The following is a 27,908-nucleotide window of genomic DNA, read 5'->3' on the forward strand; positions in this document are numbered from 1 at the left end:
AAGAGGATGATGTCATTGTCCCAGAGGTGTGCTTTGAACATCTTCTGCTTCCTGTGAACCTTTTGGATTGTAAATAAATTCTTAGTTTTTTTTATTTTTACTATCATGAGGGCATTTTGTCCACATTGATTTTTTGTTGTTGTTGTGCTTTTTTAAGCTATCATTTCTTTTCTACTTTTCAGTGAAATGAATTTTTTTTGCAGGGGGAAGGGTGGGCCTCATGGCATGTGGGATCTTAGTTCCCTGACCAGGGATCAAACCCATGCCCCCTGCAGTGGAAGCATGGAGTCTTAACCACTGGACTGTCTGGGAAGTTCCAGTGAAGTGAATTTTAATCTCTTCCTAATCTAGTTTTTTTCTTTGGCGCTGAAACATTACTATTTCCAAAAACTGCTTTGTGCAGATAATATTATTGCTAATGTTTATTTATGGAAAGCAACAATGTGCCGATTATTTTACCAAGTGCAGGACATAGACTATTTAATCCACAAGCAGCTCCATCAGGCAAGCATAATTATCCTCATTTGATGAATAAGGGCATTGAGGCATGGCGTGTTTAATCATTAATAACTTAATCCTATTGACACAGTCTGTGACTGATGGGACCAGGGTTTGAGGCTGTTCTGTCTCATCTGAAGGCAAACACTACGCAAGTCTGCACAGATGAATCACATTTGGTTTACCAATGACTGGAAGGTGATATTGGGGTAGTGCCTTGAGATTATTCTGGGTGATGCCTGCAGATCAGCCTTTCCTATAGATTCTGAGTTTTTATGTTATTTCGTTTCAGATCAAGGAGAGTGCATCCCAGACAAGAGATGTCCTCAAACAGCATTTTAATGATTTAAAGGGAACGCTTGCAAAGCTCCTGGATGAGCGATTGGTGACCCTCTTGCAAGAAGTGGACACCATTGAGCAGGAGACCATCAAACCACTAGATGACTGCCAGAAGCTGATAGAACATGGAGTTAACACCGCAGAGGACTTAGCCCAAGAAGGTGGGAGTCCAGGGAGCCTGTTAAATGCGGCCCATTCAGGCCGACGTTGTGCTGGTTTCCCAGGGCACCAGCAGGCTTCCTGCTGTCTCTGGGTGCTTAGGCTGTTCGTACCTTGGGAAAGTTGTTGATAATAGGATAACAGGGGTACAGTGAGGTATCCTAGGGTAAGTTGCAATTCATGTACTAATTATAGTAATTTACAGAACACAGAGTAAATGATCTTTCTTATGGTTCTGTGATAACAGTCTCTCATTCATGGTTAACACAGCACTTTTGCGCTCATTTTGAATCTGTTCACATAGTTTTCAGAGTGTTGATGGCTTATAGGATTTAATTCCATTGTTATTTTTAGAGGGTTAAGGAGTAGGATTGGTGTTTACTCCTGCGATTGTAATGGTTATATTCCTGAATGTAGTCAGTTACTTTGGTTAAAGCGTGCCCGGTTCTTCCGTTGCTAACTTCCTGCCTCCATGTCTGTCTACCTTCCTTCCTTCCCTCCTGTATGTCTTTGTCAGGTACATTAAATAAAAAGGTACTAGTTCTGCCCTTTGGGGTTCACAGGCCAGTGAGAGAGGCACACATGGTGAGAGAGATCTAAGACCTCATGGGAGCACAAAAAGAAAAATGCTTAGCTCTGAAAGAGGGTGCGGTGGCTTCCAACAGGAGAACTTCCACAAAGGCTGAAGAAATTCATCAAGCAGGCAAAAGAGGAAAAGGAGTTCACAGCAAGACTGGAAACAGAAGTCATGCCAAGAATAAAGTGAATGGCATATCTGGGAGGTCTTGAATGAAGTCTTTTAGGCAACAGAGTTACACAGTCAGATTTACATTAAAAAAAAAAAGACACTGCCCACAGTTCAGAAACTGTATTAGGGGTTTTAAAGAACTCAAAAGAGCCTAATGAGAACTCCATGGCAGCAGTCCAGATGGGAAATGACTAAGGCAGTGACAGGTGAAGGTGAAGCAGAGCCGGTTTTAAGATTTTTTGGAGGTAGAATGATGGGTGATTTTACTGAGCTCTTCCTGTTGGTGTTGGTGATTGCCCAGTTATAGGATGGAGGAGGGAGAGAAGGGTTTGAGATGACCCAGGCCAGTGTGGTTTTAGAAGACTGGTTAATTGTACCATTGACTGACTCAGGACATGAAGGGGGAGGGTGAGTGGTTAGACAGTTGGTTCCGGGTATGTTGAGCTTGAGGTGCTGAAGATGTCAGGAGCTGGAAGTGTGGGTGTGATGCTAAGGAGAGAGATCCTACCTGGAGAGGTGACTTTGGCAGGGAGTGGTGTGTACAACACATCTGAATCCATGGGAATAAGTAAAGTCATCAAGAGATAGCACAATATGATTGAAATGACTCCTTGAGATGTTCCTATTTCCACTCTTTCTCTGTACTTTCTTTTTTTAAAATTACTATTAGAGGATAATTGCTGGTATGTATATATAGGTCTCCTCCCTCCTGAACCTCCCTCCCACCTTCCACCCCATCTCTGGACTTTCAGATGGTTCAGGGTCACTCTTACTATTCTTAGAATTTAGGTTTACCTGAACTATGACATTTTCAAAGACCCGTCTTTCTTTCTCCATTAAAAACATTAAAGTAAAAGTTACATTTCAGTTAAAAAAAAGGGAGAGGGTACAATATGAGATGGGAAGGCTGCAGAAGGTGGGACTCAGAGCTGCCAACATTTAGAGGTCAGTTAAGGACAGAGGACTCAGGGAAGGAGACTGAATGCCGTCCGTTCTCCATTGAGTGCTGTGCGTGGCACAGAATAACAAGTGTGTATGGCTCCCAAGTTTGTCACTTCAGCTGGAAGTCAGTTCCCTTTCTAGTCTCACTTAGAATATAGTACTAGTGTCATGTTTACATGCTGATTCCATTTCCATCTTCTCTTCAAGGACACATGTTTATTTACCACTGACCATAACAGTGCGTTTGAGAAAATTCTTTTTAGCAGGACTGCAGAATGTCTTTCCCTTGGGGGCTCAGCATTTGGAAACAAACTCAGCAGCAGTTCAGGACAGGTCAAGAGTGTGTACCCATCAGCATGAGGCCTAACCAGTGTTTTTATTTTAGAAAATAAATCCTTTGAGGCACATACATGTTTGTTACAGCATTTGCTGCTAAATTTTTTTTTTATATACTTCAGAAATATTTTTAAATTTCAAACTTTTTTCTCCTTTCCCTTCCCAAGGGATAAAAAAAACTTATTTATGGAATTTTGAGGATTCTGAAGCAGTGTTTGTATGCCTCTGTTTTCCTTTTGGTGAGGGGTAGGGTCATTGTTATGTGGTCTCAAAACGCTTGAGTGACTCCAGGGCACAGTGAGACAGAAAACAGTACTGGTAGTGTTCTTCAGGGCTGCGGAAGGACAGGGTCCCTGGGGACTTGGCCATACAATTGGTTGATAAACCAGGTTTCCACTTGTAGAGCAGAATCTTTTATCTCTGGCAGAATGCAGTCACTGTGTACCCCATTCCTCTTGTGTTTCGCTTTAAAGTCACTTCTAAAATAGTTTCTGCACTTGCTTTTGCTTTTGGGGAATTTGTGACATCACATAAGAATCGTTTTCAAGAGACGCGGAGACCCACCTAACACAGGTGACCGTTTTTCCTGTACTGGTTCTCTTATGCCCGATTGTAGGTGAGCTCGCCATTCGGGGAGGTGTAGGAGAACAGAATGAAAAGCTCTGGAGCTTTACCAAGAAAGCCTCACACATCCAGCTGGACAGGTGAGAGCTCGTGTCTCTTGGGCTTAAACTGCTTTTCTTTCTTTTTTTTCCTCTCTCTCTCTCCCTCTCTCCTTCTCTTTTTCCTTGTTAAAAAGTATGATTCAAGGAGATAGTATATTTTTCAAAGTTTCACTACCCATTACCAGTATTACTAGTGTGGAATAGTCGAGATTGTAATCTATGAAATAGAACTCCTACAGATTTTCTTCAATCCTAATGTGTAAGAGAATCATTAAATTTTAAAAATTCTGGACATATCATTAAAACTGAGTCATAGCTCAGACCACAAAGTCCTGTACAGCACGGGGAATTGTATTCAGTAACCAATGATGGACCATAATGGAAGACAATATAAAAAAGAATGCATGTAATATGTGTAAGTGAATCACTTTGCCATACAGCAGAAATTAATGCAATACTGTAAATCAACTGTACTTCAATTAAAACAAAGAAAATTGAGTCACAACTCAGTAAACCAAATCTTTTGACTTAAACTTGCCAGTTGCGATCCTATCCCTTTTCATCCCCCACTGCCATTAGCATTATTTACCAGTGGCTTCTGCATCCTTACAGCATGTGACTGATTGAAAATGTTCCTTGTTAGGACGCCCCTGGCTGTGCAATGGTTAGGACTTCACTCTCTGTTTGCTGAGGGCCTGGATTCAACCCCATGTCGGGGAACTAAAATCCCATGAGCCACACGTTTCAGCCAAAAAATAAATAAGTGAAATGAAAAATAAAATATTCTTTGTTAATTAAAAAAAAATTGAGGTATAGTTGATTTGCAGTGTTGTATGCGCTTTGGGTATACAACATGTGCTGTGCTTAGTTGCTCAGTCATGTCTCACTCTTGGCAACCCCACGGGCTGTAGCCCACCAGGCTCGCTCCTCTGTCCATGGGGATTCTCCAAGCAAGGATACTGGAGTGGGTTGCCATGCCCTCCTCCAGGGGATCTTCCCAAGCCAGGGATCGAACCCAGGTCTCCCACATTGCAGGCGGATTCTTTACCGATTGAGCTTCCAGGGAAGCCCGATATAACATAGTGATACGCAGTTTTTAAAAGCTATACTCCCTTGTGTTTTTAACTCTTAGTTAAAAGTCTCATAAACATGAGCTTTCTGTCCTCAGCCTACCAGAAGTGCCTTTACTGGTCGATGTGCCTTGCTTATCTGCTCAATTGGATGACTCAATTCTTAACATAGTGAAAGACCATATTTTTAAACATGGAACAGTAGCATCTCGCCCACCGGTACAGATAGAAGAACTGATAGAGAAACCTGGAGGCATCATCGTACGGTGGTGTAAGGTATGTAAATCAGAACTGTAGAAGTGGCTTCAACGTTATGAATTTGAGTTTTGGGGGCCTTTACAATTTTTTTTATTAGTTACCTTTGACTGTTTCCTTCTCTGCATGAAGAAAAATGCCTTTTGCTTTACAATTAAGGTCATAGGGAACTTGAACTAGCTGTTGCTTTGAGATAAACAGTTTTGAAGGTACTTTTTCAAATCTCTGTATCAAAATGTTTCCCATCACACATTTCCCAAACATAACTTGGTGAGTTGAGAATTGCTCCCATTTCTGTTTATTAGAAAAGTTCAGAAGGTGTTAGTGAACGTTGGGTGTTGGATATTTTTCTGTTAAACATTGAACTAGTACCTCTAAAATAAAAGTTCAAAAGTGTGTTCTTTTCCCCCACACTCTCAGCATTACCAAGAATTTTGTGTATTAAGTCGTATTAAACATGTGATAAGTCCTATTATGCATGTGAATTACCATATTTTAGCTAAAAACCATGTCCAAGTGAGTCATAATATCTTGGCTGTTGACAAATACATCATTCAGAGGTGGGTGGTCAGCTTCTGGAAACTGTTTTCTTAAATGGGATTTTTACTTTTGTTATAACATTTTTTTTCTTGTCTTTGATTAATGTTTTATTTTTTTCATTGTTTTTAATGAAGTTTTAAAAAATGAAGCCTTTGTACAGAAGAAAGAAGTAGAGATACTTTTGTTGGTTCAAAACAAAGACTCTTATTCTATTTCTATTTTTTTTGCCTGTCAGCTCTTTTGCTCTAAGTATTATTATTCATGCTTTCTTGCATACACATTTAAAATTTTCTAAAGTATATATATATATATATATATATATTATATATATATATAAAACTATGAGGTAGCATATTGGATCTATACTCTACCAGGAGATAACCAAACTCTTCCCAAAGTGATTGTCCCCGAGTGCCCTTCTACCAGGAATGTGCGCATTCCTTTTACTCTGCATCTTCACCAGTACTTGGCATTGTCAGAATTTATATCTTTGCCAGTACAGTACCTCATTGTGGGTTTTGATTGCATTTTCCATACTACAAGTTAGGCTGAATATCTTTATATGTTTTCAGCTGCTTATATTTCTTATTCTGTAAAACACTTACTTGTGTCTTCTGTGCATTTCCCTTGCTGGCTGCTTTGTCTTCTATTAATTTTACAAAGTCCTTTATATATTTCAGATATTACCTCTCTCTTAGTTATATGAATAATGTATTTGCGGGATGCTTATCTTTGAATTTTGACTGTCTTATCTTGGGCTTTATTGTGTAGGAAACACGTCGTTACTTCAAAGGAAGCAGATCTGTTCATATCAGACCAGGGTCATAAAGCACATGGTTCAGGGACTTCTGGCAGTCCAGTGGTTAAGAATCTGCCTGCCAGTGTAGGGGATGCAGATTCAACCCTTGATCGGGGAACTAAGATCCCACACGTCTAGGGGCAACTAAATCCAAGTGCTGCAACGAAGACTCAGTGCAGCAAAAAAATAAAAACACATGGTTCAGTAAGGAAAAGAAGGGAAATGATGATGTCATATTTTCTCTGAGCTTCCTGAGACCAGCCCATATTCAGCATGTGGGCCTGTTTGCTCAGCCCCAAAGGCCCCCATTCAGAGTTAGGTTGTGATGCTGAGAGAAGTTGTTCTCTGACTTCTACCTAACATAAAGCCTTTCTCCCCAGGTGGATGACGACTTTACCGCCCAAGATTACAGGCTCCAGTTCCGTAAATGTACTTCCAATCATTTTGAGGATGTATACGTAGGCTCTGAAACGGAATTCATTGTATTGCACATAGACCCCAACGTTGATTATCAGTTCAGAGTCTGCGCCCGAGGAGACGGCCGACAGGAGTGGAGTCCGTGGAGCGTCCCCCAGATCGGTCATTCCACGCTGGTGCCGCATGGTATGCTATTCCCCGCTTACTCCTGAAACTTTCCTATGATGAAGACTTGTATTCTTTGCTAAAAGGCAGCCCACTGACAACCCTTTTTCCTAAGGATAGACCCTGAATTGATGGAGAATGACATGAGGCATGTCTTTTACTTCCTGCTCAAATTCTTTCATGTGAATTTGGTAAATTTTCATTCATTCTTCTCTCAAACATCCCCAAACAGGCTAAACAGGTGGTTCAAGTGGTAAAGAACCCGCTTGCCGATGCAGGAGATGTGGGTTCAATTCCTGAGTTGGGAAGATCCCCTATAGTAGGAGATGGCAACCCACTACAGTATTCTTGCCTGGAGAATCCCATGGACAGAGGAGCCTGGTGGGCTACAGTCCACGGGGTTGCAAAGAGTCAGACACAACTGGGCAGGCATGCACACAGGGTTCCCCAAATAGTGCCAGATAGGATTAGAAACGTCCCTAAAACCAAAGATTTTTAAATATTGCCTTAGAAGACTGCAATATTTAACGCAAACCTTCAATGTATAGCTTGGTAGGGGCTTTAAAAAAAAAAGGCTTATGATTTGAAATTGATCTCTCTTGTATTACTTTTTAAAAATATTTAGACTCATTTGTTAATTACCTCTTAGTCAGGTTGGAATAAGCTCAAACATGATTTTATTGAGTAGTAGGGGATAATGCTTGTTTGATCTTCCTTGCCACAAATGTGCAAGAAGAGACTAAAATCTTCTTTGTGATATGTAGGATTAACCATGATACCCTATCACTGAATTTTTCCTTTTATTGAACTTGCCCATGACTCCTAAGAGTAGCTAGCATCTTCCAAGTTTTATTTAATATATCTGTGTTGAAGATTTTCCCCAAGTGATTGTAACAATTTTCAATATCTTTTGCCTTTTAAAAAGAGTGGACAGCTGGCTTTGAGGGGTACAGCCTGAGCAGTCGGAGAAACATAGCGCTTCGTAACGATGCCGAGTCGTCCGGTGTTCTCTACTCCAGCGCTCCCACTTACTTCTGTGGGCAGACGTTAACATTCAGGCAAGTGGATATTAAAAGATCTGACTCTCAGGCCTTGGGCAGTAGCGGGAAGTACTCAGAGCATCTAGGAGCTTCTGATCTAAAGAGTCCTGAGTTTATTCCATCATTTCTAGGCAGTATTACCTTGGAGCAATTTCCTTATTTCTCTTTGCTTCGCTTTTCTCATATGTAGTCATAGGGTTGTTATGAGCATGAAGTGAGATAATGTATATAAAATGCCTTCCTTTGCTTGATAACATAGTGCATATTCACTGTGTTTGGGTCTTCTTTCTTCCTGGTAAATAGAGATAAACAGAATGTCTCTCAAAAGTCCATCTTAAAAATTCAGAGGTCCCCAATTTTTTTTTTCCTTTGTGAATCGATAAGAGCAGGTGTCAGTGAAAGACAGCCTAAACATACTGTTATATAGATACATATGGTATATATGTTTAGTCTCTGTAAAATAAAATGGAAAACAAGCCTCTCCTGCCGCCAGTTAATTTTCTATTTCTTCACCCATTGCTCCCTGTCTTAGAAAAATTACCTTATCCTTGTTTTCATGTTTTCTGAGATACGTTCTCTGTAGTCTTGTTTCTAAATAACTTTTCCTGAGAACAAAGCCCAGTTTTGATTGAGGAAAGTAAAGCTCACCTGATGTTCACCATACACCCCTCAGTATAGCGTGCTCTCCTCTAGGTTTTAAGTCATGAGAATCGTGGGATTTTACTGTGAATGCTTGTTCCGGGTTACTCTTGTTCTCAGTCTCTTGTTGTATAAGGCATGGAGAGTATCTGAAAGTTTTCTCTAAGCTAATGTTGCCATGTTCTCCACCAGCCAAGTCATTTGAACTGTCAGCACGATCAGAATGCACTAGTTTATGCTTTGTCTCATTTCTGACACCTCCCCTTGCCCCTTACGTTAAATGAAAGAATGACTTAATAACCAGGAAAATACTGACAGAGAAGTAAGGAGTCTCGTACCTAACATCAATTAGTTATTCCCCGGGTAATCAGTTTTCTGAACTAACAAATCTCTTCTCTGCTTATGTCCCTTGTTGATAGAGATATTCCCATTAGTGAGTCTTCTGAGAACAAGGGACTTCTGTATAATGACAGGGCTTCCTGAGTTAATAGATTCAGGCCAGATCTCTCAGCTCATAATAAGAAGAATAATCAGTGTAATATTGCAGTTTTAAGTTGGATTTACCATGTGCCAGGTGCTATTCTAAGCACTTCACTTATTGATTCTCATAACCCAGTGAAATAGGTTTAGTTACCCATTTTATGGATGAAGATACTGAGGCACAGGGAGGCCCAGTCACTTAGCCATAACTAGTAAATGGCAAAGCTGGGATTTGAACCCAGTCAGTCTGGGTCCCATGATTTTAACACTGGTCTTTATTGGGCTTCCCTGTGGCAGGAAAATAATTCTCCTGACTTGAATTTGATCCCTGGGTTGTGAAGATCCCCTGGAGAAGGAAATGGCTACCCACTCCAGTGTTCTTGCCTGGGAAATCCCATGGTAGAGGAGCCTGGCAGGCTACAGTCCATGGGGTTGCAAAGAGTCGGACACGACTTAGCAACTAAACAACAAACAGCGATATTGCTTCTTGTTAGTCTTTTTCATGCCAGAGTGTGGAAATGTACAGTTTTTCCGTATCCTTAGCTCTTTTCCTTTCCCCTCTTCTATGACTTTTCTCCCTTGGTGATGGTGATCGGATGCTCTTCTACCAGTAACTTCTTCCTCTGTGAACCCAGGGGAACCTGGCCAGTAGATGACCCACTTAGGTTTATTTCTTAAGTCATTCAATAAATGTTTTTAGGTTACGACATTAGAAATTACACACTGATTTACATCCACCTACTTTCTGCAGCCTGTGTCCTGACACTTTGTTGGCCTCAATAACCTATTAACTCCTCCCTCCTCCTCCAAAGGTGCTTGACTGGGCCCCTCTTGGCAGGTGATTAACTGACAGTTAAGCTCAGTGTTACCTTAGTCAGACCTTTGGATTTTTGTCATTTTTCCTTTGAAAGTGGATTGAAAATGTTTTCTTTCCTTGTTTAAAGTAATGCCAGTCATTGGCAGAAGATGTGAATGGTGTGTTTGTGTGTGGGGGCACCGTCTTGTGTTTGGGGGGAGGGCGCAGGCAGATAGGCCTGCTTGAATAAAGGTAAACTTTACCTAGTTTTTTAAGGACTTCATAGTCAGAAGGGTGATTATACTTCTGCAGGCCCTGTCCTGTGGCTCAACCCAGTCTATGCTGAAGTTTCTGAAATGCTTAGAGCTGCTGATGTCAAAGAAACCTGTTACTGACCAGCTCTTAACAGTCTCTCCAGCCCAGTCTCAGGTGATGCCCGGGTCCCCTCCTTCCCGGCCACTCCCTGACTTCCTGTCTTGAATATTCCTGCCTTCCCTTGCTTCTAAAATTTCCTGATTTTACTGTTTTTTAAACCAATGTTTACTGTCTCTTCTCTACCACCCCCTTTCGTTAGCTTCCCTTAGTCTGATAAAATATTTGCTGATCTATAAAGTGTGTAGAAATATTTCAGAATATCACTGTTACTCACACTTGAGCCCTGAGAATGGATTCTATGCATTAGTAGTTTGATATTAAGTAAAGAATCTGGGATATTGAGAAATCTCATTTTTATAAGAGCATATCCGGGAAGAAGAAAATTTTCTTTGATGGTGAGACTTTTGTCTTAGTTCAGAAAATTATTTAATAATTCTTGGTTACCCGTGAATAAAGGAACTTTGTAATCCTCATTTCTCCTGTAAACATTGTCATAGTCAGCTTATGCACTATTGTTGCAAATAGCCTTGCTTTGCCCAGTGCCAAGGAAGCCCAGAGGGAGAGTAGTCTTCCGCTGTTGCTGTAAATGTTTGGCAAAGCGCTTAATTTTTTTAAGTTTTATTTTTTGCAGTTGTTACCTACAATGAGGGCATCCCAGGTGACTCAGTGGTAAATGAATCCACCTGCCCATTTAGGGGATGGGAATTTGATCCCTGGGTCGGGAAGATCCCCTGAAGGAGGAAACAGCAACAAATCTTCTTGCCTGGAAAATTCCATGGAAAGAAGAGCCTGGCAGGGTACAGCCCATGGAGTGACAAAGAGTTGGATACTACTGAGTCCATCCATAATGAGCTTTCTGAGCCTGGATAGTACTTGGAGAGGAGGTGGTGGTGTAAGCTTGTATGTTCTCCTCCATGCCAGGCTTTTTCAGTTTGGAGGGAAGTGTGGCTAAAGTTGACCGTGGAGTGTGGGTATTGTTGCAGCACTTGACGACGTTGCCATGTGAATAACAGAGCTTGATTTTGGTTCTCTCATACATATATATTTACTGAAAAATAAATAAAAACAGGGGCTTCCCTGGCAGTCCAGTGGTTAAGACTGTATGCTTCCACTGCAGGGGGCTCCAGTACGTCCCTGATTGGGGAACTAAGATCCCACGTGCTGTGCTGTCAAAACAAACAAAATATGTGGGATTTAGAAAGTCGGTCATGACGATCCTATATGCAAGGCGGCGTAAGAGAGACAGATGTAAAGAACAGACTTTGGACTATGTGGGAGAAGGCAAGGGTGGGATGATTTGAGAGAATAGCATTGAAACATGTACATTACCATATGTAAAATGGGTGACCGGTGCAAGTTCAGTGCGAGAAGCAGGGCACTCTAAGCTGGTGTTCTGGGACAACCCAGAGGGGTGGGGTGGGGAGGGAGGTGGGAGGGGGTTCAGGATGAGGGCACATCTTGTACACGTGGCTGATTCATGTTGATGTATGGCTAAAACTATCACAATACTGTGGAGAAATTATCCTCCAATTAAATAAATAAATTTAAAAAAAAATCTTCCTTTCTAACAGCCTTCCTTATCCTGGTAGCCTCGGAAGTTACTGTCTTCCTCTTTCCCCATGAGGAAATGAGAGCAGAGAGAGACTGACTCATCAATATTTAAATCCTGAGCGGCTCACCGGGTCTGTGCTCTTAACCACTGTGCTACCCTGCCTTTCGCAAGTAACATGACATGGTAAATCGAGTGGTAAATCGGCTGGCTAACTTTTTTCTTCCAAGAACATCAAAAAGTAAAGTTCCACTAGCACTTTCACAGGTCCTCCCCTAGGCAGTGGGGCCAGGATTTGGTAGCTGGTGCTGAGATGACAACCCTTGGTTATATCCTTGCCCTGGGACTGTGTCAGTGGCGACCGTCAATCAATGGGCAGGGGTTGGGGGGGAGTCATGTTCCAGTTACTTATTGTTGTGTAACAAGCCACCCCCAAACTTAAACAACTCTAGTCACTTATTTAGCTCAGGAAACTGCAGTTCGCAGAGTATGGCAAGGACAGCTCATCTCTGCTTATGTGGAGTCAGCTGGGGTGGTTTGACCAAGGGTGGTGGATCAGCTTCCAAGATGACTTGTTGACATGGCTGGCAGATCGATTCTGGTTCCTGGGGCCTCTCTGTGGACTGCCTGTGCCTGCTCATAGCCTGCTGGCTGGGTTCCAAGAATAAGCATCGCAAGAGATAGGAAATAGAAACTGACAGTTTCTTAAGGTCTGAGCCTGGAAACTAACCTAGTGTCACTTCTACCATGTTTTGTTGCTCAACTGGTCACAGAGTCCAGATCCCAGGGAGGAGGCTTAGACCCTGCTTTATTTATTTATATTTTTTGCCGTGTCTTGAAACATGCAGGGTCTTAGTTCCGCAACCAGGGATCAAACCTGTGCCCACTGCCCAGTCTTAACTACTGGCCTGCCAGGGAGATCCTTAAATCCACTTTTTTTTGTTGTTTTGATTGCACCTTCCTTGACCAGCACTGAGACTCACCCCCTGGAGTGGAAGTGCAGAATCTTAACTGCTGGACCACCAGGGGAAGTCCCTAGACCCTGCTTCTTGATGGAAGAAATATCAATGAATTTGGAGGTTTTCTGTTAGAAATACCATGGTTGGTAGCTGTTAGAAAGGGGTTTCTTGGAATATGTGCATTTGGTTTAATGCTTGCCTTTGGTTGGACATTAGCATTACCTTTTCTGAATGAATTTAAGCTGGAGGAGATCTTTATTTTTCTGTACAAGCTTGGTCTCTGTCATTACCAAGTGTATCTTCAATATTAATTACTACCTCTTCATATCATAAAAAAAACAAAAATCTCAGTCTAATATAGTTTTATCTGGAAAAATCCCATCTGGGCATAATCTCTACTAGGATTAGGAAGTTAATTTAAGTATAGGGTCTTTGAAATCTTGTCAGTTTCTTCTTTTATTGAGATAGTGCCCTGTCCTAGGAGAATACAGCTTTGCTGGGGGTTTCTGTTTTGTTTGCGTGATCCCCTCTGGAGGCTTGATGTGTAGTTCTTTCCGGGTGAAGCTTGTCTCTTATTCCCCAGGTGTGAGGAATGTTGTCAGACAGAAGTTTTCCCCACAGACCTTTTATTATAGACTTGGATGAGATAAGACAGGTGGTTCCTAAGTAGACTAAGGATTCTGCAGGTTTCAGTTTGTTTGTAGAGAGAGGATGACATGAACTCATAGAATCATATCTGCTTTGGGATGTTCACAAGGAGTTATAACTATTCCTTACAGATAATCTGAGGAATATTTCTTGTACTTTTTTCCTATCCATGCCTCTCTGTCTGAAACTGCTTTTCTAAAATGTAAGGACAGTTCTCCTGCTCACCTGAGGTCTTTCTGAATAATGCTGACCATTTCATTCAATTCTTATTCCACTCTGATGGTATTTACAGTATTTGGTATGGTTGGGAATGCAAAGTTTAAAAAAAAAAGGAAAAACAAGAACCTTTGGCTAGTAGTTTATAAGTTAGGATAAGAGAGATACGGTGGTGCAGTGGCTAAGACTGTGCACTTCCAGCGCTTCCATTGCAGAGGGTACTGGTTTGATCCCTGGTCAGGGAACTAAGATCCCACATGCCGTTCAGCGTGGCTAAAAATAAAGAAACTAGTAGCACCGTAGTACCATTAAAAAAATATGATTAGACAGTCAAACCTTAAAAAAAAAATCCTGAATGCTGTGAGATATAGGGGAAGGGAAATTTACTTCTAGATGAGGGGATGATGAAGGCTTTATCTCAGAGCTGGAAAGGACAGTTCAGGTAGGGAAATAAAGCAAGAGCCAAAGATATGGAGGAGGAAAAATATGGAGAACAGGAAGTAATTAGTGTAAATGGGGTTAATAGAGACAGGTACATAGTCAGAAAGAGCCCCAGAAAAGTAGGATAGTCTTAGTTCTGAAGTGTTTAATGAGTTAATGTCTATAAATCCTCATTACATGCTCAGGAGGTAGAAATGTTATATAGATGAGGAAACTGAGGTGTAAGAAGATTAAACCACCTGCCTGAGGTTGTACAGATTCTTTTGGGGGGATTCGTACCGTGAGGCATGTGGGATCTTAACCAGGGAGGGAACCTGTGCCTCTTGCAGTGGAAGCGTGGTGTCCTAACCACTGGACCCCCAGGGAGTTCCCTGTACAGATTCTTCTAGTTATCCTGAGATTCAGATCCTGGCAGTCCAGCCCTGTAGGCCTCTCTCCGCTTGGACCTAGAATGTGACAGGAAGCCATTGGAGGACACTGAGCAGATGAATGAGGTGAGCTGGCGTACGTTTTACAGGTTGTTTTGGCTGCTGGGTGGAAAGAAGTCTGGAAAGTGGTGAAGGCCTGGAGACCGGTTAGGAGGCTGGAGAGGAGGGGCAAAAAACGTTACCAGGAATGAGGGAAAAGCTGTGCTCAGCATTCCAGGGTTAATCTTGGTAACAGCTCATGGTGACTTGGACCAGAAGTTAGTGATAAATGGTCAGAATCCAGGTTTATTTTGAAGGAAGCACTGACAGGATTTATTGACAAGTTGGTTGTGGGGTATGAGAAAAGTGTAACCTCGGGGTTTCCAGAGTAAGTAACTTAGGGTAGAATTGTCACTTACTGAAGTAGGTGAGGCCTTTTGAGGAGCCTATTTCTGGGTGAACATCAGTTTGTTTTTTCACAAATTAATTTCCTTATAAGGCATTTAAGTGAAGATCTGGAGTGGACAGTGGATATGCAAGTGTGGAGTTACGTGGCGGAGACCAGGCTGAAGATGCTAGTGAGAGGTTTGGTGCTTTTTTTTAGTTTTTTTTGTCTGCACTGCACAGCATATGGGATCTTTGTTCTCTGACCAAGGATCGAACCTGTACTCCCTGCATTGGAGGTGTGGGTCTTAACCACTGGACTGCCAGGGAAGTCCAGCTTCAGAGGTTTGAACATGGTGGTTTAGTCGCTAAGTCATGTCCTTCTCTTGGCAACCCCATGGACTGTAGCCTGACAGGCTCCTCTGTCCATGGGATTTTCCAGGCAAGAGTACTGGAGTGGGTTGCCATTTCCTTCTTCAGGGGATCTTCCTGACCCAGGAATTGAACCCAGGTCTTCTGCACTGCAGGGGGATTCTTTACCAACTGAGCTACGAGGGAAGCACGGTTTTAACATATAGATGAGTATTTAGAGCCATGAGACTTGATAAGATCAGCAAGGGAATGAGTATAGGAAGAGGACACTGGAGAATCTACCATTTAACTTTTGGGAGAAAGAACGAACTAAGAAAGGATTCTGAGGAAGAGCAGCAAGTGAGATAGATGGAAAAAGTGAGAGCATGTGGTGTCCTTGAAGCCAAGCAAAGAGTTTCCAAGAGGGGCTAGTGATCAAATGCTGCTGACCCAACAGAAAAGAAAAGGGCTGAGAATTGACCTTTGGGTTTGCAGCGTGGACGTTGCTTGGTGACCCTGACATGAATAGTTTCAGGAGAGTTGTTGGGGAGGAAGTTTGGTCAGAGTGCAGTACCTTAGTTCTGAGTTTTTTCCACTTCTGGAAACTTTTTGGAGGAATGAAAGAGGTGGGGGAACCCAGAAGTGCTTTTTCAACAGAACTAAGTAATACAGAGAACTCAAATTCCAAATTAGTTGTAAAGGCTTCATAAAGACACAGCTAGGGAGGAAGTCATGATAATTTGCTGGCCAACCTCAAAATCTCCAGATATTCAGCCCCAAAGGAAGACCCCACAAGACTATGAACAAGGCCAGGACAGAACAGTGCTTGAGTGTTCCTGAGGAAGCAGAGAGAAAAGGTGTAACAAATCTGCAGGGGAGTCAGAGTGTGGCTGTGTCTTTTGGTGACAGTGGACAGTGGTCTGTAAGCAGCCTTTGACGAGAGCTCCTCTGTCCATGGAATTCTCCAGTCAAGAATACCGGAGTGGGTTGCCATTTCCTCCTCCAGGGGATCTTCCCGACCTAGGGATCAAACCCAGGTCTTCTCTTGCATTGCAGGCAGATTTTTTCTTTTTTTTTTTTTTTACCATCTCAGCCACCAGTGAAGAGAACTCAGGTTTTTTTTTTCCCCTCTGACAGTACTGCTCGGCCTGTGGGATCTTGGTTCCTCGAGCAGGGATCAAACAAAGTCCCGCAGCTGTGAGAGGGCAGAGTCCTAACCACTGGACCACCAGGGAATTCCCATCTTCATTTAATTTTTTAAAAAATGCCTTCCATCAGTGTTTTGTCATTTTTTTTTTCTTGTCTTACTACACATGCTAGGGAGTGTAATTCTGAGTAGCGGCGTAGAAAGTAGACATCCTTGTCTTATTCCAGATCTAGGAATGAGGTGCTCGTGTGATGCCAGCTGTAGGTTTTTTGTGGATACCCTCTATCAGGTTAAGGAAGTTTCCTTCTGTTCTTACTTTGCTGAGAGCTTTATCTGTAAATGGATGTTTAATTTTGTCGTATTATTTTTATGTAACTACTAAGATAATCGTATGGTTTGTCCTCTGTTGATATAATGACAGCAGTAGATTTTTAAATACTGGACCAGCTTTACATTCCCATGAGAAGCCCTGCTTGGCTATGTGTTCTTCTTTTGTATATATTGCTGTAAATTTAGCTTCTATTTATTTTCTGAGGATTTTTATGTCCCTTCACAAGAGAGATATCTGTCTCTTTTTTCTTATGATGTGATTGGTATCAGGGTAATTGCCAGCCTCACAGAGTGAGATGGGAAATCATTCTTCCTCTTTTATTTCTCAGAACTGTCTGTGAGAATTGGTATTGTTCCTTAAATGTTTGGTAGAATTCACCGGTGAATTCGCCATCCTAGGATTCTATTTGTTGGAAGATTTTCAATTTTTACAATAATAATAAGATAATCAGTTTTATTTTAAGAGAGAATAAGAGCTATTTTAGGATTTGTATAGTAAGGAATATATTTCTATATAAAAAAATCCTTGTCTCCCATGACTTGATAAGACATTCCTTTTCTTTTTTTTTTTTTCCTGACAAGTCAAGCTGTGCCATGACCCTCTTTGTTAACATATGGCTTATTTGTTCCTTGGGCTAGATTCCCGTTGGTGACACACAGGCCAGCTGGCTGTGTTCCTGGAAGTCCTTGCAGTCTTCCCAGCAGCGTGTGAGGGTCCTGACCGACGTTGCTGCCTCCTTGTCAGTCTTAAGTGTTATGTTTTAACCTTAGCTGTAGGCCATGATAATATTCTTCTTTTCTTTCTTATATTTATCATAAAGTTGAATACTTTTCATAATATATTTGGATATATTATCCAAACAACTGAATTTTTGGATCTTTGCTCCAGGTATTCACTGTGGGAAGAAGGAAGTGTGAGGTTCTGAGGCTTTACCACTTAAATCCCAGTTAGCCAAAGTGCAGAGTAGTAGGTTTAGCATTCTTTTTGCTGTCAACCTTGCTTCTTTTTGTTCTGAACCATGTTCTTTCTCAGAATACTTTATCTTTGAGGAAAATTATCCTCTGCAGCTTTCTACATGATTCTATGCAGGATGCCTTCCTGCTAGTTTGTACATAAGTTGGTTTTTTTAAGTTGATTGTATCTCTGAGGTCACTGTACCCTGCCATCAATTATTTTATATGCCATTTTTCTTTTTTATATACTTTTAATATTTGGATGATTTATAGGAGAGGTTTTTTTAATAGGCTTGTTTATGTGAGAGAACCACTCAAATAGTTTTTTAGGATATAATGTCCTGATTACTTGTCTTGCAACTTAAAAATTAAAAAATGTTGGGAATCCCTGGAAGTCCGGTGGTTAGAACACAGTGCTTTCAGTTCTGGGGATCCGGATTCATTCCCTGGCTGGGGAAGTAAGAGCCTGCAAGCCGTGTGGTATGCCCGCCACACCCCGAAAAAATATTCAAAGATGTTACATTTACATTCTGTTTCTTAGTGAGCTATGAAAATAATTCTGGGTTTCAGGAAAATTAGCTCTCTATTTTCACGGTTCATTTTATATTCAAAGAAATTTCTGTAAGCTTTTAATGGCAGACTTGTGTTGTTTATCAAATGCTGTTTTCATGCAGAATGTTTCTAGGAACAATTTTGTGATTTATTCAAATTAAGAGTTTTTTTTCCTTTCTTCCCAAGATGTTTTTTCCCACTGCTTTGAGTTTCTTTTTTTAAAATTGGAGGATAATTGGTTTACAATGCTGTGTTGGTTTCTGTCATACATCATCATGAGTCAGCCATAAGTGTCCCTATGTCGCCTCCCTCTTGAACCTCCCTCCCGCTCCCCCCCATCCCACCCCTCTAGGCTTCACAGAGCACCAGGTTGAGCTTCCTGTGCTATGCAGCAACTTCCTGCTTTGAGTTTTAACTCATACTTTGTTTCAAGAAAATTTGAGTTAATTATTCATTTAAAAAGTTTAATCGCAGGAAAAAATGTTCATTTGAAATGAGCTGGCCAAACTCAAGTGAGAGCACCGTTCGCCAAAAGATACCAGTTGCAAGCTCAGGGGTCCCCAGGGCCCATCCTCGATTCTAACTGCATAGCTGGCTACAAATTCCAAGGTTTCCATGACCATGCTCAGGTTTTATAGTTTGCTGGCATGACTCACAGAACTTCGGAAAGCACTCCACTTATGATAACAGTGTTAATATAGCAGGAGGATACACATCAGAACCTGCCAGAGAGAGGGACGCAGAGGGCGAGATGTGAGGGGGTTCCAAACCGAAGCGTACATCGCAGGGATGCAAGACTTTTTGCAATAACAATACTCAGAGTATTACAAAGCAGGAATGCTCACTCCGCCTTTAGTGTCCAGAGTTTTCACACACACACACACACACACACACACACACACACACACACACACACGTTCAATCCCTGACTTGGGAAGATCCCCCAGAAGGACACACACACACACACACACACCCCCAGAAGGACATACATACACACACACACATCCCAGAAGGACACACATACACACACACACATCCCAGAAGGACACACACACACCTGGGAGATTGGACTGACATCCCTTTGCTCAAAGCCTCAACCCTGTGATCATATGTTTGATCTTTCTGGGGTGACTTGTTCCCGTCCTGAGTCATCTTGTTCGCACAAACTATCTAGGGACCGACCTGCAGCACCTCATTAGCGTGGTGGATCTGAGATGCCCACCATGAGTAATAAAGACACACTACTGTCACTTGGAACATTCCAGTGGTTTCGAGATTATTTCCAGGCATTAAGGCAAGCCAAATTCTTCATTAGGCAATACTAAAACGAATAATTACTATCCTCCAGCTATTAGTGATAATATTAGCATGTTTTTATTTTTTAGAGAAACAGTATTAGAGATGTTAGGGAAAAAATTGAAGTATCTTGTGTTCCTTAGATTCATCTCTCTATATATCTATATATGTTTATATATCTATATATATCTATATATATTTATCCATATAATGTTTTGTGTGTTTTTGTTTTTTTGTTTTCATTTAAAAAATATTTATTTTTATTTATTCAGTTGGCTGTGTCAGGTCTTCGTTGCACCATGCAAACTCTTGGCTGTGGCAGGTGGGACCTAGTTTCCTGACCAGGGACTGAACCTGGGCCCCCTGCATTGGGAGCAGAGAGTCATAGTCACTGGACCACCAAGGAAGTCCCTGATTTGTGTGTTTTTAAAATCTTTATAAACATGATTTTTCAGATTCACAGAAGAATTGCATGGAATAGTACAAAGGATCCCCGAGTAGCCTTACCCAGATTCCCCAATACTACATTTGCTTCATCATTTTCTTTTTGTTCCCAAATCATTTTCAGTGAGTATTTCATAAAAAGAGATCATAAAAGTCATAAAGTTAACACTGATACACTATTAGCTAACCTATAGAGCTTACTAGATTTAGTTGTCCCAGTTAACATTCTTTGCGGAAAAGAAAAAGATCTTGGATCACGTGTGGTACTCATTTGTTATGTCCCTTTAATCTCATTTATTTATTTACTCTTGGTCGTGCTGGGTCTTTGTCGCTTGGAGCGGCCTTTCTCCTGTTGCGGAGGGCAGGGGCCCCTCTTGGTTTCGGTTCCCAGGCTTCTCGTTGCGATGGCTTCTCTCACTGCTGAGCACAGGCCCTGGGCGCTCTTAGTTGCTCTGCAGCACGTGACATCTTCCTGGACCGTGGATCGAACCCATGTCCCCTGCATTGGCAGGCAGATTCTTCCTTTCTTTTTTTGAATTATTTACTCATTTTTGGCTGTGTTTGTTCTTCGTTGCTGTGGCACGCTTTCTCTGGTTGCAGGGAGCGGGGGCTGCTCTTCCCTGAGGTGCCTCTCATTGCGGTAGCTTGTCGACCGGAGCACAGGCTCTAGGCTCACGGGCTTCAACAGCTGCGGCACTGAGGCTTGGTAGTCGTGGTGCAGGGGCTTAGATGCTCAGAGGCATGTAGAGTCTTCCCACACTGGGGATTGAACCCATGTCCCCTGCGTTGACAGGCAGACTCTCATGCACTGGGCCACCAGGAAGTCTCTCTTTAGCGTGTTAATCTGTAATAGTTTCTCTGTCTCTTTTCAATTTTATGATATTGGCATTTTATGAGAGCACAGGTCAGTCATTTTATAGACGATCCCTCAATCTAAATGTTAAGATTCGGGTTATATATCTTTAGCAGGAACATTATAGAAGTAATGTTGTGTTCTTCTCAGTGCCTTGAATTCTTTTGGATATATGCCCAAGAGTGGGATTGCTGGATCATGTGGTGGCTCTATTTTTAGTTTTGTGAGGAACCTCCATTCTGTTTTACAGAGTAGCTGGACCAATTTACATTCTCACCAACAGTGCTAGTACTTTATTTAGGATTTTTACATCTGTAGTCAGTCATCAGAGTTGTTGGCCTGAAGTTTTCTTTTCTTGCAGTGTCTTTCTCTGACTTTGGTTTCAGGATAATTTTAACCTTAGAAGTTTGGAAATGTTGACCCCCCCCCCCCAAAAAAATTGCACAACATGAGAATAAGTTTTATGTGAGGCAAAATGAGGACTATAGCCTGGGAAATAACATTTCAGGTAGCTCCGAGAAACTGCTCCAAAGAGGCAGCGGGGAAAGGTCAGTGTGTATGTGATTTTGGTGAAAGGGGAATACATGCAATCTAGCCCTTTTTTTTTTTTTTTGCAGAAGGTTTCTGCTAGTCAGAAAGAACAGTCATCATCGTAAAGGATTTTAGTGCTTTTCTAGATATGAGGAGATATAAGAATTGGGCTCATAAAATCTGCTTCTGAAACTATCTAATTATCTGAAGACCTGTCCTGCCAGTTTTGTCCTGAGCACAGCGTACCTCGTTACCGCTCTCCTCCCTGAACTCTCACGGGTGTTGAAAACCGGCAGCTGCAGCAGCACATGATTTAATTCCTTGTAGAGGTGGATGGCAACTGCCCTTGACAAGTGCCAGTTTGCAGTTGACAGAAGTGTTCCCTCCTGTTTAGTGGCTTTGAAGACTTTGAGAAGGATTGTATTTATTCTTTAATCATTTGGTAGAATTCGCCAGTGAGGCTATTTGGTCCAGGGCTGCTGTTTACTGATAGTCTTGGTACATTTTTGATACTGATCCAGTCTCCTTTCTAATTATAAGTCTGTTCAGATTTGCTGTGTGTTTATGATTCATTCTTGGTAGGTTGTGTATTTGTAGAAATTTACCTATTTCTTCTAAATTGTCCAATTTCTTGGTATATTTTGTTTATGAGTTTCTTATAATCTGTTTAATTTCTGTGGTATCAGTTGTAATGTCTCCTCTTTCATTTCTGACTTTGTATTTTATCTTTCTTTATCTTAGTTAATCTAGCTGAATCTGTCAACTTTGTCAATCATTTCAAAAACACAGCTCTTAGTTTTGTTGATGTTTTTCTGTTGTTTTTCTAGTCTCTATATTGTCTATTTCTGCTCTAATATAGTTAGTATTTCCTTTCTTCTCCTAACTTTAGTCTTAGTTTGTTCTCTTTTGTTCTTTGAGGTATAAGTTGTTTTCTGATATTTAAAAAAATTTTTACTTATTTAAATTTTTTGAAAATTGGATTAAAAAAAAACCACAAACTTTTTTCTGGTTGCCCCACATGGGGTGGGGTGTTCGTACCCTGCCCAGGGATCGAGCCCATGTCCCCTGCACTGGGGCTTTAGCCACTGAACCAGCAGGGAAGTCCCTGGTATCTTTTTAGATGTTTGTGTTTGTAAACTTTGCTCCTCAGTGCTTTTGCTGCATCCTATATGTTTTGGTATGTTTTCATTTGTATCAGAACATTTTCTAATTTTCTTTTTGATTTTGTCTTTGATCCATTGGCTGTTCAAAAATTGGTTACTTGCCACATATTTGTGAGCTTTCTAGTTTCCCTTCTGCCGTTAATTTATAGTTTCATTCTGTTGTGGTCAGAAAATAGACATGGTGTAATTTCAGTCTTCCTGAATTTGGTATGACTTATTTTGTGACCTACCATGTGCTGTATATCCTGGAGAACGTTCCTTGTATGCTTGAGAAGAATGTATATTCTGCTTCTGTGGGGAGGAGTGTCCATATCATTTATGGTGTTACTCAGATCCCATACTCCGATCTTCTGTCTGGATGTTCTATCCACTATTGAAGTAGAGTACGGAAATCTCCTTCTATTGTATAACTGTTTTTCCCTTCAGTTCTGTCATTTTTTGCTGCATATATTTAAGTACTCTGATGTTGGGTGCGTATATGTTTATAATTGTTCTGTCTTCCTGGTAAATGGACTTCCTTGAGTTTGTGGGTGCAGTTTCTCAATTAGATCCTTGCTGGCTTTTCAGGCGCTCGTAATCTCTTGCTCCCTCTGGTGCCAGTTTATGGTACTGCATGTTCTGCAGCCACCGGGTGCCTTCACTCTCTTGGACCCAGTGGCCCCTAGACATCCAGAGTATGCTGGCTCCCGACAAGGGAATGAGACAGATACCATTCCTTGGGCTGGCCTGTGGAAAGATAGCACCCCAGAAGGAAGTCTTCCTCTTCTCCCTCCCTGCAGCACTGGCTGCAGGCTGCTACCCCTCACTTTTCTTGGCAGCATTCAGGCACCCGTGCTGTGCCAGCTCCTTCAGTGCACCAAATGAGACATGACAGAAACCAGTCCTGGGAAACCCTCCAAGGAGCTGGAATGCTGAATGCACACTCCACTCCTGTGTGTCTTTTCTGAAGGAAAAGTCAGGAGCTGGGCTGTGCCTGCCTGGTTCCAAGCTGTGGTAGCTTGGAAGAGGGGTTGACATGAGGCAAGTGAAATTACTCTTCTCACCCAGTTCAGTGCAGCTGTTCTCAGCTTTGTGTGCTCCTTTGGGACTTTTTAACTGAATTCTGGACATCTCCTAAAGGTATTTCGGTCTGAGGCCACTCTGGGTATCAGTAACCACATCTTTCCTTAAAAGCTACGTGCTGCCCCTTGCTCATTTTTCTTTTTCTGTCCTTGCAAAGTCTAGCTTTCAGGAATGGAGAGAAAGATGACCCTGGTCACTGGGATGTGGGTTGACCTTTATATCTAAGTACATGATGACATATTGTTTGAGACTTAAACGCAAAAGGAAATGCTTCAACTTACTATGTATGAAGTTCTCCAGCCAGAATATGTCCCTAACCATATTATCCTCTGTTTTAAAAGAGGGATAATGTCTATTTTTCAATGCTTGGTAAACAGTAGTCATTGCATAGACTCTCCTAATAAAAGTTTAAGTGATGGTCACATTCGTCATAGTAGCAAATACGAGACATTTTCTATAGGTCTGGAGCCAGAACATAGAGCAGAAATATGCTGTCGTGGCCATAAACAGCTAACATGGACTCTGAAGTCAGAACGCCTGAGTTCGTGTCCTAGCTCCACCACTCAGCTCAGTGATCAGATCAGTTCATTTTCCCTTTTCTTTAAACCTTATTTTTTCTTTTGTGCCTGAGTTTACTCGTGTATAAACTGGGTATGATAATAACAGCGCCTACATCATGGATTGTTACACGAATTGAATGAGAAGATTTGTAGATAAGATATACAGACACAAAGTTTTCAGAACAGGACCTGGAATTTAAGAAGCACTACATCATTGTTAGCTATTCTTAAGAGTAATCGTGATGAGATAGCTCTTGTTATGCTTAGCAACTAGTAGAGATCGCATTAAAAAAAAAATATTTAAAAGATTTTTCTGCCCTGTTGACAGAGTTGAAACTGTGGGACAGCCAGACAGAAGAGACAGTATAGGAGTGTGTGCAGAAAAACAGAATGGATATGACTCCCTGCAGCGGGATCAAGCAGTATGCATTAGTACAAATGGTAAGGAGGAAATAACTGCCGTTCTCTTTGAAATGTATGATTTACTATAATAAGATCTGAATCAGTCTCAGTATCACACATTTATACCAGATGAAAAAATTTAGGTCTTAATGACATATCTGTGTGACTGCTTCATACCAGGCATTATTCTATACCCTTTAAAAATATACCTTATTTAATCTTTAACACCTTTTTGAAGTGAGGAGTAGCGTTACATCCATTTTGTAGTTGATGAAAGGGCTTCCTAGGTGGCTCAGTGGTAAAGAATCTGCCTGACAGTGCAGGAGACGCAGGTTCGATCCCTGGGTTGGGAAGATTCCCTAGAGGCGGAAATGGCAACCCACTCCAAGTATTCTTGCCTGGGAAGCTCCATGGACAGAGGAGCCTGGTGGACTACAGTACATGGTGTCGCAAAGAGCTGGAAAAGAGCACGCAGAGCACTGAGCGACTGGGCACACACAGCACACGATTGATGCGAAAAGCCACAGGGAAGCCGTGGCTGAAGTAGCTGGCGTAAAATCACTTAGTTTGGATTTTTTGCCAGGCAGTTTACTTCTGGATTCCGTGTGCCTAAGTCACCTGAATTCATAGAGAAGATACATTCAGCGTAGGTTAGGGGAGTGAGGGGAGTTTACATCTAGAGTCTTCTTTGGCTCCTTACTTCACAGTGATCGCAGTTAAAAATCACTGCCAAGATGTGTTGATATTTTATGGTGTGGGTCAGACAGTCGATAGCAGGATCCTTGTGTATTCCCTGGGAAACAGTCCTGCTGTTCCACAGGAAGTAATTTTATAATGGAGATGCCATCCATGTAGGAAACTCACGGTCTCTATTTTAAGAGTGGAACCCTGGACCTGAAGCCTAAAACGTTATTAAAGCTTTAACTTTTCCTTCTGCCTTGGGCATGTGGGGGTTAATGAACATACTTAACTGCATTATCTTTGACCAGTTGGCATTCCACAATGTTTTCTTTAATTAGGAAATTCGCTGCATTACCAATAACCTAGCATCTGTTTCCATTCTTTAGTTGTTGCTCACATGTGAATGACTCTTTACCTTAACATTTTAGGTGCAGTTTTTGTAAATGGAAAAGAAATGACTAATCAGTTGCCCGCAGTTACTTCTGGGTCCACTGTCACGTTTGACATTGAAGCTGTGACTCTAGGATCCACCAATAATAACGAAGGCGGAAACTTCAAGCTTCGAGTGACTATTAGCTCAAATAACAGAGAAGTGGTGTTTGATTGGTTACTCGATCAGTCTTGTGGTTCTCTTTACTTTGGATGCTCATTTTTCTATCCTGGGTGGAAAGTGTTGGTGTTCTAGGTTGGCCGATGATTGGCTTTGGGTGTGCAGGGGTTTCACGTAGCTTTCCTCTCAGCCCAGTTGTCATTGGTTTAAAAAATGGTTAGATTCATCTCACAGTTAAGCCATTGGAAACAAATTATTTACGGGATTTCTTTTGGACTATCTCAGCAATAAGAGGCGTGAATATGGTGGACGAAACTGTCGCAATGCAGTCCATTTTATTTTTTAGCATAGTGTTAATTGGAACATGACATCACAATAACAATCAAATTGGGTTTTAACGTATGAGGAGATACAGAAAGCCCTATGAACCCTTCCACTGTACTTCTAAAGTTGGTTGTAAGAACAGAAAAATGCAACATAGCATCATTTTTTATTAAGTCTCCATCTTGTAAAGATCCAAGGCCATTTAAGACTTTAGAATGAAAAGCCAGGACTAGACCAGGCAGAATATGCTACAATGCATGCTGTAACGGCCACTCCCTTGTGTGTTCTCCACAGGAGTGTTGAATATGCTCTTCATCTTCAGGGATTTGTAAGCAGTATTGAATTTTATCTCATGTTCAGTAGTCTTTAAGTCCCCAAAGTGTGACAAGTTTTAAAAATTACTGAGCAAATGTCTACAACAGGCAAAGTGTTTTCTTTTGTTCTTTCCTTGCAGTTCCATTCCCAGTTAGGTTTGAGGGGTTTTACAGGGTAAAACTACTTAACAGAAGTAGTATGCACAGCAGTGTTATTAATAGCTATGTCCCATGTATGAAATATGCACCGGTGCATATCCAGCCTCAGTGACTTGCATGTCACTCTTAGTAGGGTCTGAGTTGCAGTCCAGTTCATGAATGGTCTTTTAGTGGACCAAACAAGTGTAGGCTAAATACTTGACCTATTTTTTGGGAAACAAATTTGTTTAAAATATTTATTTGAAGGACTTGGATGAAAACATGATTATCTTAACTTGCTATTTACCAGCCTAAGATCTTTTCTCTTTAATGTGAATTTTTTTTTTCCATTTTTAAGAGTAGAAAAGTGGAAAAGCAAGTTTGATATTTTTGTAAGATAATTTATTGGGGGATTCCAGTTCCCTATTAGACAATCATGACCTTTTCCCATTGCCTTTTTATATATAAGTAAGCTGTTTTTCACTTGTTTAGTGATTAAGAAGATGTGCTAGAATGTAGATGCCTCGTCCGACTATCTGAAACAAAAATAAAAAAGTAAAAGGTATGTGTGTGTATTTTTTTTTCTTTCATGAGATTTAATTAATTCAGATTTAATCTTCTAAGTGGAGGAAGAAAAGTCATCTTCACTTTTAAGTGTGTGTATATATATATATATAATGGTAATAAATAAGTCATGTACACATATATAACATATATATTGGCAAGACTGTACTCCTTCCAGAGGGTCTAGGGGAGAATCCTTGGAGCTTCTGGTGGCCACAGGCATTGTAACTCCAGTCTCTGTCTTCCCATGGCCTTCTCCCTTGGGCTTTTCTTTTTTTTCCAACTGCCCTGTGAGGCTTGCAGGATCTTAGTACCCTGACCAGGGATTGAACCCAGGCCCATGGCAGTGAAAGCACCAAGTCCTAACCACTGGATCTCGAGGGAATTCCCTCCTTTTGTCTCTTCTAAGGACATTTGTCTTGGATTTAGTACCCATTCAAATAATCCAGGATGATCTCATCTCCAAGTCTTTAATTTACTTATAGCTGCAAAGACCCTTTTTCCAAATAAAATTGCTGCCACAGGTTCTGGTGCGGACATGTCTTTCTGTGGGCCACCACCATTCAACACGGATGATGGGGTCTGGCCGAGTGGTTGTTGGCTGTCAGTCTGTCTTGCTAGGCTGCCCCTTGCCTGGTCCCTTGGCTGCAGAGAGCAGGTTTTTGTTGGCGCTTTTTTGTTGACATTTCCGTGTTGCCGGCATCTTTTGCCCCCAGGTCTGGGATACCCAAGACGAAAACCTTAAGAATGCACAGTATGGAGCTCTTTGAGTTTTAGGTACCTTGGTCGTCTGTCAGTCTTCTTAAGTTTGTTTCATTATATTTT

At 41.4% G+C, this 27,908-nt stretch overlaps 1 protein-coding gene and 1 non-coding gene across 2 annotated transcripts in view; both read left to right on the plus strand.

The window, feature by feature from the left end:
- The window catches only part of CRLF3 (cytokine receptor like factor 3), a 41,057-nt gene extending 14,021 nt beyond the window's left edge, over positions 1 to 27,036 (plus strand). The window contains exons 2-8 of the mRNA XM_052658047.1: positions 791 to 998; positions 3,639 to 3,726; positions 4,856 to 5,033; positions 6,732 to 6,954; positions 7,859 to 7,991; positions 24,439 to 24,551; positions 25,622 to 27,036. Of these exons, the coding sequence (XP_052514007.1) occupies positions 791 to 998; positions 3,639 to 3,726; positions 4,856 to 5,033; positions 6,732 to 6,954; positions 7,859 to 7,991; positions 24,439 to 24,551; positions 25,622 to 25,878 (1,200 nt within the window). The 3' untranslated portion in view covers positions 25,879 to 27,036. The remainder of the gene's footprint in view (positions 1 to 790; positions 999 to 3,638; positions 3,727 to 4,855; positions 5,034 to 6,731; positions 6,955 to 7,858; positions 7,992 to 24,438; positions 24,552 to 25,621) is intronic.
- LOC128065739 (small nucleolar RNA SNORA30/SNORA37 family) lies at positions 12,065 to 12,193 on the plus strand. Its single transcript, XR_008201116.1, has one exon. It is a non-coding gene; the product is annotated as a small nucleolar RNA SNORA30/SNORA37 family (small nucleolar RNA).
- Positions 27,037 to 27,908: the final 872 nt, after the last annotated feature.

The sequence above is a fragment of the Budorcas taxicolor genome, chromosome 19 (genome assembly GCF_023091745.1).
Source record: "Budorcas taxicolor isolate Tak-1 chromosome 19, Takin1.1, whole genome shotgun sequence".
Lineage (NCBI taxonomy): Eukaryota > Metazoa > Chordata > Mammalia > Artiodactyla > Bovidae > Budorcas > Budorcas taxicolor.